At 42.0% G+C, this 14,261-nt stretch overlaps 2 protein-coding genes across 2 annotated transcripts; one reads left to right on the plus strand and one right to left on the minus strand.

Annotated features, from left to right (window-relative positions):
* Positions 1-1,669: 1,669 nt before the first annotated feature.
* On the plus strand, positions 1,670-9,481 carry lamp1b (lysosomal associated membrane protein 1b). Its single transcript, XM_076747162.1, has 6 exons — positions 1,670-2,037; positions 4,528-4,721; positions 4,826-4,954; positions 5,084-5,150; positions 7,341-7,508; positions 7,618-9,481. The coding sequence occupies exons 1-6, from the start codon at positions 1,977-1,979 to the stop codon at positions 7,755-7,757; spliced, it is 759 nt and encodes a 252-aa protein (XP_076603277.1). The 5' UTR covers positions 1,670-1,976; the 3' UTR covers positions 7,758-9,481.
* A 1,181-nt stretch (positions 9,482-10,662) lies between these two features.
* LOC143330861 (growth hormone-regulated TBC protein 1-A-like) lies at positions 10,663-14,261 on the minus strand. Its single transcript, XM_076747622.1, has 8 exons — positions 14,200-14,261; positions 13,573-13,718; positions 13,323-13,481; positions 12,824-12,948; positions 12,227-12,323; positions 11,498-11,670; positions 11,219-11,404; positions 10,663-10,764 (listed from the first exon to the last, which is right to left on the minus strand). The coding sequence occupies exons 1-8, from the start codon at positions 14,259-14,261 to the stop codon at positions 10,663-10,665; spliced, it is 1,050 nt and encodes a 349-aa protein (XP_076603737.1).

Here is a 14,261-nt window from a genome sequence, read left to right on the forward strand (position 1 = left end):
AGGTGTTTTTGGAGCATTCCACATCTTTCTCAGTCTTTAGTTGCTCCTGTCCAAACTTGTTTGAAACATGTTGCTGCATCAAATTCAGAATAAGCAGATATTTACAAAAATTACTGAAGTTAATGAGGTCAAACCTTAAATATATTGTCTTTGTGCTGTTTTCAATTGAGTATATGTCAAGAAGGATTATGAAATGATTATATTCTGCTTTATTTAGGTATTACACAATATTTCTGGAGTCATTGGGATTGTAAGTAATGTGAATTTAGGTGGACTTTGATCCTTTTTAACCCTGGATCTTTACAGATAGATTGCAACGCTTTAAGAGTTACTTACAGGAAAGAACAAACTTAAAAAATACACACTGGCAAAACCACAGGTTATCGAGCAGAGAGGAAAATTCTGATTGTACTGATTATGACGTACAAAATGTCCCTGTGGGTTAACAGTCAGCTAGAAAAACGTGAACATCCCATCAACAGGCTGCAGAAGGATTGATCTGACATTTGTAGCCGGTTGCAGCCTGTTTAAGCAACCATGTGTTCAAAAGGTCAAAAGATAGGTTACCCCTATATGAGACTTAAACGTTAGTGTGTCTGTGTAAAGGAAGAGGTTACAGACATGAGACCTCAGCATCTTTCCAAAGTGTCTTGTCTGAAGTTGCATAATCACACTGATCTGTGACACTTAAGGAACTTATTGAACCAGCAAGCAGATAAGTGAGGCCAGGCTAAGTTACACAGAGAGGAGACTTCATTTTGACACTGGTGTGTAAAATGTTGGTCTGAGGCCTGACCCTTCGGACCTTTAATTAGACGCGCACATCCCAGCTTCTGGACCCTGCACCCTGTCAGTTACATAAATCAAGTGGATACCATTGCCCCGTGAGGGACGCAGACCAGGCTACAAACCTACATGAAACTAATAGACAGCTACAACGATGTTTGGATATAATACAATTTATGTTTAGATTTGATTTAAAAGTGCAATGTTTGCCTCTGAAATGTAGTGGAGTAGATGTGTTAAGTGACTTAAAATGGACTCAGGCACAGGTACAAGTACCTCACAATCGTACTCAAATACAGTACTGTCTGTTCCAGATGTTGTCCAAAAACATTCTCACTTAGCCTGGCCAAAGGATGAGAATTAAATACACATTATGCTTCTCACATCTGCCTGACCACTATTATCTGCATGACATGACCTTTGTCATCTGCTCACATCTGCTGAGCTGGTTATCCAGGACCCCCAAATAACTAAATCTGCTCTTGAAAAGTTATTTGACAAAACACAGACTGCACACAAGGGCAACGGTGGAGTTTGTCCTCAGTTTCTGTTTTCAGTTTTTGGACGTTAATCTTTGCTCTTTTGTCAAATACTAGATCATTTGACCTCTTTGGGCCTCAGTCATTTCATTTCAAAGAACAATATTTTCCTCTAAGGTGTACTAGAGTAGAAGCATAGAGCTGCATAAAATGAAAATACTACAGAAAAGTGCAAGTACCTACAAGTACAATACTTAAGTAAACCACCGCTGCACCAGGATGTTGTCTTAAATGAATTCATCCTTTAACTCTTCTTCGACGTTAAATAAGCGCGTTGTCGCCAGCGGCCGTTTACCACGTGACTTTCCGGGTGTTTCTTAAACCCTCTGTCACATGACCCTGATGTCAGTCTTTGCAGAGGTGGCGGTGATAAAGTACTAAAGGCAAGCAAAGTTAGCCTCACGACTCACGCATAAAAAACTTTAAACGTGTAACTACAAACGTGAGTGTTTTTTGTTTCCAATAACGGAACTCTATCATCTCAAAAAATCCGCGCGCTTGACTTTTATTCTGTGTTGCTGTTGTTGTGAGGCTAACGTTAGCCTAGCTAGCACAACATCACCTAGCATTTGTAGCTGCGCCCAGTCTGTTGTGCTGCCGTGATTTCGCCCTGACAAACGCCGAAGTAGCTCGTACAGAGACCGCACAAACATGACGCAGATCGGTGGTGTCCAGTCATGGTGCCTGGCAGTAACCCTGCAGCTGATTCTCGGTGAGTATTGATCCCATTTGTCCCACATTAACTACCTGGCCAACAAAAACAATAACGTTACCAACTCGGAAGGTCACAGATAACCTGCCTTCAGTTCGTAGGACTGTCTGTTAAAATGACATCGCTCGCTCTTATTCAGCTGTCGATATGTGTTTTCTAAAGACCCTGAACTGTGAGGACAACAATTAGATGTAGGCTTCCGGAGCCATTAGTTAGTCAGGCCTACACGTTGTTTAACTCGGGTTTCTGTGCCTGAATTGGTGTTGTAACTTCCAAATGCTGTTTTGGTAGCTCGGCCGTGAAAATGCTGAGTTCACGTCTCTCTGTGGCGCAAGTTAGCGTCATTTCAGTGCAGTCTGCGGCTGTTCAGCCCACCAAACATGGAGCGAAGGTGTCGCAGAGGGTAAATCTAGAAGCCTGGTTGCCCCTTCGCTCCTTCACTAAGTGTCATTTGTCCGAGCAGAGAATAGTCGTGCAGCATATTTGAGTTAGTGTCGTTGATGATCCATCATCATTATGGAGGTGCGCTCTTAAACTCAAGTTATATTCTTAAATACAGTTATGAGGTAACTGTACTTCGCTTGAGTATGTTATAGAATCCCAAAGTACATGTTTTAAGACACATAACGAAACTGTGCCTGAATGCTTTAAATAGCAATTTGTGTCTGATGGTTCTTGCATTTTTTCTTGAACATTATAAAAATTACATTGAAGAATCCAGAATCTGTGGATATACAAATAATGTTCATTTCAAAAGTTTAACTTGTGGACACCAGATGTCTCCTCGTTGGACCACGACCGGCTTCCAAAATAGTTTTGATATCATAAAATCATTTCATATGTTCATGTCTGAGATTGAAATTTAAGGTGGGCAGAGAGAAACAGCAGATGGATGTGGAAATGGCCCTCTAGTGTCAAAGTCTACATTTCAGAGGAAAATGCTTTGTAAAAGCTTAAACCATCAGTGGTGTGATTGATTAGTCCATCGACAGTTTTGAAAGAAATCTAAAGTCTTTCTTCTTTTTGCCAAAAAAGCCAGATTCACTGTTTCCAGCTTCTCAGATGTGAATAAATGCTGATGTAGCGTAAAGTAACCCTGATTCTCTGTCATTTTATCCATCAGATGATAAATCAGGAAAACAATCAGCCCATTCATTTTAAATGGAAATAATAGTTGCAGCTCGACACTTCACCCACTACGTTTATCTGGCAGCTGTATTTACTAATATGACGTCTGCTAGTAAAATAAATGTGCAGCGAATCACTTGTCACCTGTATTCTGCGTTAGAGACAAAGGTGAACACATAACTGTGTGGAGCGTACCGATGAAAGCTCACACGGAGGATCAATAGTTTGATTTTCCTTCTGTCACCCGTGTGTGTTTGGTTGACTCTCATTTTCTGCTGTTTTTCAGATTTGAGGATAACATATCTCATCTAATGTTGATGGGGAGACAGAGACAGAGACACCCCATAGTGGTTCAGAGCAGTCAAACCACTTGCTGGTTGGCTGACAGAAGGAAGCTGTATTGGTTCAGATCAGAGTGAAGCTCCGACAGTGTTTCAGATGTCACTGCAAGACTTGGCGCTCTGGTATCAGACATAACATCGCTACTTGAACAAGAGTATTTTTATATTGTATTGTTGCCATGTCAACGATCTGAGCACTTGTTTTAAATAGTCTATAACATAACTAGGTCAAGAGCACGAAACACACGAGTCATTGTTTTTAGGGAGAACCGAACTGAAAAGAAAATCTGAACGTGTCACATTCAGTCTGGCCACATTGCTTTAGTGAAACGCTGTAATTAGAATAGACACATATCACAACCTGCTGCGCACCTGCCTCTTTGACAATGCACAAGTTCAGTTTTTTAGATTAAAATTACTTTGAAGGACTTGACACCTCTTCCGTCTCACCCACGTAAAGGGCTACACCGAACATGAGCAAAGGAAATATATGTTTTGAGATGCACGAAGACGAGCGTCGTATAACTGGACCAAGCTGAGGAGGAAACATCAGCACTCAGAAAACAGAAAAAGATTGAAATAAAACTACTGGAATTGAAAAATAAATGACCTGCAATAAACTTTGATTTCGGGAAAAGTAGCAAGATAAAATAACATTTCATTACAATACTGAGCTGAGTTGTATTTGTATTTATTTTGATTCCCCCCCCCCCAGAATGTTGTGATAATATTGTGTATTTTGGCTTCTTCTATTGATGTAATTATTTACTTCATAAGCTTTACAAAGCATTAACTTTAGTTTCCCCTTTACAAGGTATTCAGTTACAGAAATCTTTCATATTTTCTCTAAAAGGCTTCTTTAAATCACCTTGTTCTGGGCCTTTGGGTGGTATCATTGTAAAACAGGTGTTACCTTGCATTGTATGTGATTTTAAAAAGTCTCAAATTTAACTTGTGAGCCCTGCAAACCCTGTTTTTGTATATTTAGTACTGAACACCCTGCATCAATATCCTCTTGCAGCTGCAGTCCTGCACCAGGGGTTTGCTACTGTCGCCCCGCCGACAACTGCCCAAACCACTGCTGCCCCGCACAAGGAGCCCGGCAGACCTGAAAAAGGAACCTACATGGTGACCAACAGCAATAATACAGCCTGTTTACTGGCATCCATGGGTCTCCAGCTCAACATCACCTTCAGCTCTGTCTCCCAGAATAAGGTGCCTAATGCAGACACTCAGCATTAGTCTGAATCCTGTAGCAGCTGAAAGTCAGGACACATGAACAGGTTTGAGATGCTAACTGTTTCATCATTGATTTGCAGACTGTGCAGGAAGTTGTGAACCTTCAGCCCAATGTGACACGGAGCTCTGGGTCATGTGACTCAGACAGCGCCTACCTGAATCTCACAACAGATGCAGAGAAGACCAACCTCACCTTTGTCTTTGCCCTGGTCAGTACACTGTGCCGTCTATCCTCCTGCACTTCCACAAACAGCCACTAGATGGCAGCTGGAGTTTGAGGGAAGCTTGCTTTTCCTGCAGTGTTACTGACTTCTGGTGGTCTTGCTGTTTTTCACCAGAATACTACTTCCAGTAAGTACCACCTGAGTGAAGTGTCTCTGCAAGCAGCGTGGGCAGACATGAAAGGTGAGTGCACTCCCAGGATTCAGGTTACCGTCCTTGTGCCAGAGAAATAGGCCTGTTTCCACTGTATCCTGGGCTCCTTATCACTTTCTGTAGTGTAATCAGTGTTTTTGTTTGCTCAGAATGAGGGAAAGCACAACTTCACCTCACTGAAGTAATGAGAAAATGAATATGAAGAGAAGTGTGGAGTTCAGTTTACTTTCTCCGTCACAGCAAACAGGTCTTTTTTACACTGTGGTGCATAAAGCCCACTCTGAAATACCAGAAAAATATGATATGATATAACCTAATACAGCAGCCCTGCAGTAAAACCAGCCATTATGAAACCCTCAGGTTTTGATTGGTCATTTGTGTGTAGAGGTGACGCATGTTAACTTTGGAATTCATTTTTTCTAAATAAGTGTATTTGTTTATAAATATGTGTATTATATATATTATGTCTCAATCCAACCTTGAGCTTCAGTTTTGAAGTGGACCCTGCTTTGTATTGGTCCTCTGAGCAGTCTGAAGTGAGATGATTGGCGCACACAGAACACTGTAACTGTGAGGTCTCCGCAGTTGTTGTTGGGACATTTCCATCAAGTTAATCTGGGTCTCTGGGGGTCTTCACTTCCTCAGTGGTGGGAGTAGATGAAGACTTTTGTGTCAATCAGAGAAATTGCCGTGTGATGCCCTCGGTGTTACCTCCCACATGATCGTGTCACCAGAGTCAGTGTCAAAGCGAGGAAAACAGCAGTTACTGGATTTTTTTTTTTTTTTAAGCAAAGCCATGGTTTCATATCCTCGGTGCTGTTTTTGTCCCTCCACCTTGAAAATCAAACAGTTCTGTTTGGACACTTTAGTGCCTTCACACAGGCAATAGTGAGAAGACAGGAAACAAGCTACAGATGCAACAAAGGACCGAAGGCCAGACTTGAACTTGAACACGAGTTGATTTGAAAGTCTTTCTCCGCCTTCGGTCCTTTTCTCTGGCAGCAGTGCTGTCATTCTGTCTCTGACACTTGACAAATCGACAGCATTTTGCTCGTAACATGAATTATGTGCTATATTTTCGTTTCCCCCGTAGTGATTCTGCTGTTTCATCCGCTGCTTGTTTTTTAAATGGATCCAATTACTGTTGAGATCAGCAGGTCTTGAACAAAGAACAGCCTTGAAACCTTTAATAACTCATCTCTCCTCATCAAAATTACACATTTTGAATTTTGTCCTTGAAAAAATTCCCCTCGTGCTTTAAAATGGCTTCGATGTAACTCAACGCCTTTGCCTTGGTTCAGTATGCACTGACTGTGAATATGCAAATAATTGCCGCCTCCGTCTCCAGACACCCCTCCTCTGCTCGCCTGCAGCTCGAGCGTACCTGTTCACCCTCCACTGTGCGCATCAAACACACAAACAGTGTTTTCTGACAGAAAGCCCTGAAGGAAAAGGTCTCCCACGTGCCATATGCACTTGAATTATCAAATCTTATCTAGTTAATGCTATCCTAGCAGCTCACGAGGACAAGCTTTATCATGACGTACTCTCTCTGTGAATAACCCCAAAAGTCCTGCGAGGTTTTCTGTCAGAGTTTCAGCTCGGCTGCCTGGCGAACTGCTTTGAATAAAGTCTGCGCTAACTTTCTTTGTCAACACCCTTGAGCCATAGAAAATGTCCTGTCAGCATTTGATGTGAATCATGATGCAGCTTGGCAGGCTAACGTCAGCTAACATTATCTAGCACACTGCAGATTTGTTTGAACACAGTCAACAGATAAAACTTGAGAAAAATAAACGTGTTGGCTCGTACTCACTGTGTCCCAGCAGACATGGATGGAACAGGGTCCAGCTTCAGTATAGGTTATGTTGGAAAACTCGGATATTCAGATCCTCTGGTAACACATGAAGGTTCACCGGTTCACGCCTCTGCCATCGTTTTGAAAACGGTGAAACTCAGCTTGCAGAATACCGTTATGCAGCCACACATGGTTTCTCTGAGACCCCTTGTTTGACTGTAGCTCCACCCTGTAAGTTGGCTGGTTATTGGTTCCTCAGGTATGTTACATATGGCTGTCTGAGTCTGTGTGAGACTGTCGTTGCTTTTTATTTAAGATAATTTTCTCTCTTCACATCACTTTGTGTCCTGTCTCTGTTCCTTTTGTTTAACCGGACCCCTCTTTCCCCCCGTAATCTCGCCCTGTTCTGTCCTCTGCTGTAGAGCCCTTCTTTGCCCGTAATGAGAACCTGGACTACCTGCGGGGCACCCTGGGTTTCTCATACATGTGCCGCGAGGAGCAAACTCTGAATGTGGCCCAGAATTTGTCCATCAACACGTTCCAGGTGCAGGTGCAGCCCTTCGGTCTCACCGGGGACCAGTTTGGAGCAGGTAAACACTTCTGTCCAGTAGAAAGTGATAAAATAGATCTACAGCGTTCTTGCTCTAATTTGTCCTCTCGTGTTCTTTTTTTTTCCTTTATTTTGTGTTACTCTCTCAGCTGAGGAGTGCCAGTTGGATGAAGACGACATGCTGATCCCCATCATAGTTGGAGCAGCTTTAGCCGGTCTCGTCCTCATCGTGCTCTTGGCCTATCTCATTGGCAGGAAGAGGAGCCATGCTGGCTACCAGACCATCTGAGGTCTCTGGTCACTCACGTTCCCTGAGGCCAGAGTGTGCGATCCCACCCTTGAGATTAACCACTGTTTTATGAGATTTAATCCCCCATCCCCCCGCCCCCCGCTGTCCCTCCACCCTCCATCTCCCTGCCTCTATGTGTGTGCTGTTCTTTGCCCTCATCAGTAACACTAATCATTATCACTTTGTGGAGGTTGATCTGCTCTTTCTGAACTGACCCGCTCGCATTGAAAAAAGGAGACTTTGTTTGGAGATTGCAGTGAATTGAGGAAAAACACTATACCGGTACTATGTGAAGCAGGGGCTGGACGTTGATCAGAGGGTCCTTGAGAGTCCTCAAATTGTATTGTACTATTTATGATTTCTGTGAAAGGAATTTTGAGGGATTGTGGGATTTGCTGCTGTAGCTTTTCTTATTGTTTATCTGCTTTTGGGTGACCGTTTTTAGTGTTGTTGCCCTAAATGTGGTTTGTTATTACAAAGGGAATATTTCAGGCTGTTAAACTTGATCTACTTCAGACAGTAACTTTTTTTTTTCGCAACTCTACATTTAGCCCCAGTATGCAGATTTTAAGGAGCATACTAAAAACACACTAACCTGAGGTGTCCCGTCAGCAGTTCAGATGCATGTAGGGATTTATTTTGTCCACTGGGAATAGCGATGATATGTCCTTCTTTTCCTCATAAAGGTCCTCAACACATTTTGAATGGAGACTGTTGATGCAGTTGTCAGCTTTGTTTGAGCGTTTTGATCTTTTTCATATTTAAAGGAACAATTCGTCACGTTAGGAAATGGGCTTATTTGCTCTCCTGAGTTAGATGAGAAAGTTAGATCGATGTCTCCCTCATATTTGCTAAAAATGAAGCTACAGCCAGCAGGTGGTTAGCGTAGCTTTGCACAGTGACAGTGTTGTTTTTTAAACCTGTGTTTCTTAGTGAGCTTTAGAGGTGCTGGTAGGCAGATTTAGTTACCCTTGGACAAAGCCAGGCTAGCCGTTTGCCCCTGATTCCAGTCTTTATGCTAAGCTAAGCTAAGCATCTGCTGGCTTTCTCAGTCAGAATGTCAATTTCCCAAAATGTTGAACTATTCCTTTAAGTGATTGCAGCTACTCTTTTTGATTCTACTGTTACACACACACACACACACACGCACACACACACACACGCACACATGCACAGCAGGAGTCGCTTAAACAATCTAAAAAAACAGTACTGTTGGTTTAGGTGGATGAAAAAGCTCAGGACATCACTGTCAGAACATAATTACGCTGTTGTTGTTTCAGTCCAGTGGGTGGTTTTTCCTTTGTTTTTCTTTCCCCTGTATATGGGTCCATTTGGGTTTTTGGTTTTGGTTTCTGAAGGGAAAGAAGTTGCACTAAAGTCCTGAGAAACAGCCCCATGTAATGATCAAAGTGGCCAAAACACTGGTCAGTGTTCATCAGTGCCTTCCCAGCTGTATCAGAGATGGGATTAAAGTAAAGCCAACACCACAGACGTACTCACTCACTGACGCTGTCATGTCTGGGACATTTTTCTTTGTGTCTCACAAAGCCTTCGTGTACTGTTACTACCAGAAATGTGCATTGTTTGATGTAGTAGGAGAAAGTGTTTTTTATGTTTTTTTTGTCTTCCCTCATCTAAATATCCATGTAGTGATTTAATAAGGTTTTAACGTATTTGTCTGAACTGTTTTCTAAAGGAGAGGTCAATAAAAGTGAGCGAACGAAGCTGTTTGACTTTCTGTTTTGCCTTTTTATACAGTTGAGCAGTCAAACCTGTTCATAGCTGCTTTTGTGTGAAGTGAAGGTTACGACATAATTGTGTACAGAATCAGAATAAAGTCTTTTTTCGTATAGTTAAACCACAGTTTTAGTTTTGATTACAGTGGTTGTCAGTTATGCAGGTTTTATGTCCTCGAGGTATAAATCAGTCCATAGTATAGATGTCTGAAATGAAAGCCAGCAGGACTCTGAATGACAAAGCTTTAATACTGTATAGTTTTATCACATCTGGACACAAAAACTGCTGGAAGAACAAAGTGCAGTACCTGGATTTTATATTTATATATATATATATATATATATATATATATATATATCTTCTCTCTGTTTGCAAACATGGTGCTCAACTGTTAGAACAAGTATGTTCAGCAACTTATCTGAAGATAACCAAGAAAATGTAATTGGCTTCTCACTATCATGGAAATCACTGACTAAAGAGATGATTAGAAAGAGGTGCAAGACGCCTGGAAAGAGATACATGACTAAAATTAGACACAAAGTGACGACAGAGATGCAAAATGACTACAAACATTGAAATAACAGACAAAACGACGGGACACAGAGGATTTCTTCCTTTCAGTCTGTTGCTCCTCTGTAGGAGATGTTGTGGACCTTTAACATGTCTTTACTGATGTTATTCCATATCACAATATTTTACTTGTCAATAGTTGTTTATTTGTCATTCATTTATTACCCTGAATGACTGTTTTTTGAGATCAGCTAAATCAAGAAAAAGCTGAGTGCAATTATTTGGTTTCTGCTAACAGTAAAAAGTGAAATGCAAGGTTTTAGAAATTAGGACAGACCAAAACTAAATCACTCCCATCCTGCTATTGCAAAGCTACGCCGCTGTAGTGCAAGTAATAAAATCATGACATTTAAATACCTTTTTGCAAAGCATAAGGTGTGAAGTATCTATAGCAGCAGAAATATTGAGCAGCCAAACATGAGGTCCAAAAACACCATTAAAAAGCTTCATCAAAGCACATCCAGTCTACTGGATTAGAGCGGAATGTAGCAACGTATAACAGAAGCAACCAAATGTATATTCATTATTAAAGGTGAATTGTCCCGATTGTGTTGCTTTCTTATACTGAATGGAAACTGGGGGAGCGGTGGATCCGTCTTCATGGCCGTCCAGATTCTTCCTCCAGCACTTGTTTTCTGCATTTCTCTCTCAGTTTGTCAATAGTTGCCATAGAGAGGCTGCCAGGTTCAGTGAAGATTTTCTGTAAAAAAAAAAAAAAAAAAAAAAAAAGTGTGAGAAAATGTCAAATGAATTACGGTTCAAGACTATTCTTTTAAAGAAGTTGACACACCGAGCTGTATTTACATGGAGCAGTAATGTCCCTCATTATAAGAACTCAGACAGAATAAACTTCATCCACATTAAACTGACTGGCTATGAAAGGATGAATGGGTGAAAGAATTTCCTTTCCAGTGGATTAAATCTGTCATAACTGGAAAAAAAGGCTAAAAATTTGTCATGACACCTCCTTTTCTGAAGTGCTTAATACCAGTAGACCATTTGCATGAGCTTGCTGGTGGTGGAGAGCTGGCGTTGGTATTAGAACAGTTTGAAATAGGCAATAGTTAATTAGATTTGATTGCAATATAAAGGGAAAAATGGACCAACGGAACAACAGCTGGTGTTTCCTCATGTTTTGTCATTTCTTGTTGCACCTGCATGAAGTTGTGGCAGTCCAGAGTGAAGGCTCCACAGGTGATTTGTTTGAAGCACTCGCACACATCGGGCAAAGAGCGAGCTCTCAGGATCTCCGGCTGGTGGTGGATGATGAGGGTCAGAGCAACGCGGAAAAGAACCTTGGAGCCCTCGTAGAAAAGACAATCCCAGACGCGCAGAACTGTCTAAAAGTACAACACAGATGTGTGTAAGATGATGTGCTTCAACATCACCACAAAGTCCTCATTTGCCTCTACCATTAAACAAGTTTTCCTCACCTCGATCGGGAGTATGTCAATGTAGAGGCAGATGAACCAGCGTGACACCACCAGTGTCCATATGCCGGGATACTGGGCCATGAGCTGTCCTACTGCAGGAGCTTTAGCCTTCACCAGCTCCCCAAGAACCTCCTGGTCTGCCTTCAGGCCCAGCATGGCCCGGCTGTAGTAGTCTAAAATATCCCCAAAGTCCATGTGTTTGCCTTTGTGTATTCACAGTAGTCATGTTTGCTGATTGGTCTCTCAAGCACAAAAGGGAACTCTTGTTTCTACCTCTAAAATCAAATCTAAATGCACAGACTTTCTTACTTCCTCTATAACTGAGGATGGCTACATTAGCTGACCATGTACATTTAGGGTTTTTAATATCTGTCTTTATTTTAATGCTTTGATTGATTTGTCATTTGGAATGTACTATGGTTTTGACTGATTAAAGGCTCTCCACCACCTTGGTTTACTGACACAGGTGTTTTCACTCACGTCGTCTGATTAGACCTCTTGTCTGGACACAGACTGAGCTTGACTGACGCCTCCCTCGCTTTCATGTTAGTTTTGCTGCAGCTCTGAAGCCTGAACACCTCCACCAATCTCATTGAGCTCTGGTGACCTCATGCATTTCCTGGCATGGCCTTGCCCAGCTTCAACAGGAGCAGACCTCTCATCAGACGGAGTAATTGAAAACACCTGTGGGGGTGTGCGCAGACCTGAATCACGTGTTTGAACATTTACCCGGGAGCATTCTGCCCAACAATGCATCCATGAGCCAGAAGGACTTCTCTTCATCTTTGGTGATGAGGATGAGGTAACCTGCAATGAAGTTCATGCCCTGCAAACAGAGAGAGAGAGAACAGATGATCTAACTGTGTGTGAGCCCACTGGCACACCTGTTTACACCCATGCAGCAGCAGGAATCATGCTGCACATATCCACGCAAACAACATATTTCCAAAAGCTCAATTAAGGATGTGATTTTGTCACCAATAAATTATCAATTGTGACGACATCCTTGCATGTCTGCATGCATGTTAACGTCACACCTGTCATTTTTTCATTTAGTAAATTGATTGCCTTTATTTTGATCAAAGAGTTCTTGGGTTGCACCTCTATCCAAAAGCTGTGTGAATTCAGTAAACATGAAAATTAAACTTGCTGACCAGTGAGCTAACAGGGATTAATGAACGTCACACAGAAAGCCATGAAAGCTACATTTGGGGAAAATCCAACACATTTATTTAAATGGATAAGAAGCTGGCTGGTCCTGTTCTTTAAGTAAACAGATGTTAAGTGAGAGAAGAATGAACATTGTTGAACAAGTGTTTTTTTCACCTGACAGTATCCAACTGCTTTATCATGGTGTCCATAGGCCAGCAGCACATTGTACAGAGCTCTCTGCAGGCTCGGCTCTGCTGTGCTCTTGAAGAAGACGTTGTCAGGAAAGGTCCTGTGCATGTCTGCCAAAAAAAAAAAAAAGAAAAAAAAAAGGATTGTACTATAATATGGACCTGTGTGGTCACACAAGTTGAGGTGTGGATGTTTTTTCATGAAGGGGAATAGTGAATTGTCGGGTGTAGACTTTTTCACAGCAGACATTTTAACTTATTATAGTGGGGGACGCACAGGTGTTACTAATTAACATTAACAGTGGCTCTGTTGTATTCAAGTGTCCCAGTCAGTCATGACAGTGGGCCAACATCAACACTACCAGGACCCTGAAACTGCAGCAGCTAAATGGAACTCAGCCATCATTAATGTCACCATTTACATCTGTGCTTTTCCTCCTGTGACATGTCAGAATGTCCTCTGTGAAAAAGGCCTGTTGTCGCACCTATACGAATGGTTTCCCTCAGCTTGGTGTCGTGCTCCACGGCCAGCAGAGACTGGTAATAACCCGGGCTGCTCTCCAGTCGTTCCTGTGCACCGCTCGCTGCCATCCAAATCCTGGCACGGTGCTCATTTGGCACACCTTTACGCACATACCTTTTCACTTTCAAAGCAGATTTTAGAATCACTTCACAAAACCATACTGGAACTAGAAGGCACCAGAAACGAAACAGCAGTGTGATTTTAACTTGTACCTGTCAAATTCTTCTCCACTTTTGGTTTCTCTTGCAGGAGTTTGGACCATCTCATCAACCTTCTGTTGAGGACAACTACATAATCATTCATCATCTCCTTATAGGGTTCGAAATCGTGATGTCTCTCAAAGCCGTAGGGGTCAATCCTGCCGGGGCAAATGAGGCATATACAAATGAATGACAATGTACAAAGCACCACAGTGAATAAAGGACCAACCCCACCCTTCTCTCTCCCTCCTGCTCCCTGATGACAGACACTACAACGGCCTCCGCTGGGTAGGGTTTCTGTAGTGGGGAGATCAAATACCCCAGCTGCAGCATTAGTCAGTTTTAAATTACTTTCAAGTGCGAGTTAGGAGCAAGGAGCAAAATTCATGCTGAAGAATACAACAAAACAACTCTGAGCTGTGATAGTTTACCAAGCTCGGTTGTTGGCTTCTAACAGCAATTTTGCAAGTTTGTTAAATAAAACATAAAGTGCAAAAACAATGAGCTGACGAGGAAAGAAACTGATGCTAAAAACTAGCAGTCAGGAAGGAAGCAACAGGAATGTACATTAAAGCAGCTTAAGTAAAAGAAAGCCAAAACATGCAGTCAGAGTGAACGCCACATCGACGTGAAGCTCACCTTTCGCTGTCATTATTACATGTAAGAGGCTGAGAAACGTTTCCTGTCATTTCGCTCTCCAT

Source organism: Chaetodon auriga, chromosome 13, assembly GCF_051107435.1.
Source record: "Chaetodon auriga isolate fChaAug3 chromosome 13, fChaAug3.hap1, whole genome shotgun sequence".
NCBI lineage: Eukaryota > Metazoa > Chordata > Actinopteri > Chaetodontiformes > Chaetodontidae > Chaetodon > Chaetodon auriga.

Coding starts and splice junctions, on each gene's coding strand:
- lamp1b (XM_076747162.1), top strand. CDS start 1,977: ATGACGCAGATCGGTGGTGTCCAGTCATGGTGCCTGGCAGTAACCCTG. Junction 2,038..4,527: donor AACCCTGCAGCTGATTCTCG/GTGAGTATTGAT, acceptor ATCCTCTTGCAG/CTGCAGTCCTGCACCAGGGG. Junction 4,722..4,825: donor GCTCTGTCTCCCAGAATAAG/GTGCCTAATGCA, acceptor ATTGATTTGCAG/ACTGTGCAGGAAGTTGTGAA.
- LOC143330861 (XM_076747622.1), bottom strand. CDS start 14,261: ATGGAGAGCGAAATGACAGGAAACGTTTCTCAGCCTCTTACATGTAAT. Junction 12,949..13,322: donor GAGGGAAACCATTCGTATAG/GTGCGACAACAG, acceptor TTTTTTTGGCAG/ACATGCACAGGACCTTTCCT. Junction 11,405..11,497: donor TTGACATACTCCCGATCGAG/GTGAGGAAAACT, acceptor TTGTACTTTTAG/ACAGTTCTGCGCGTCTGGGA.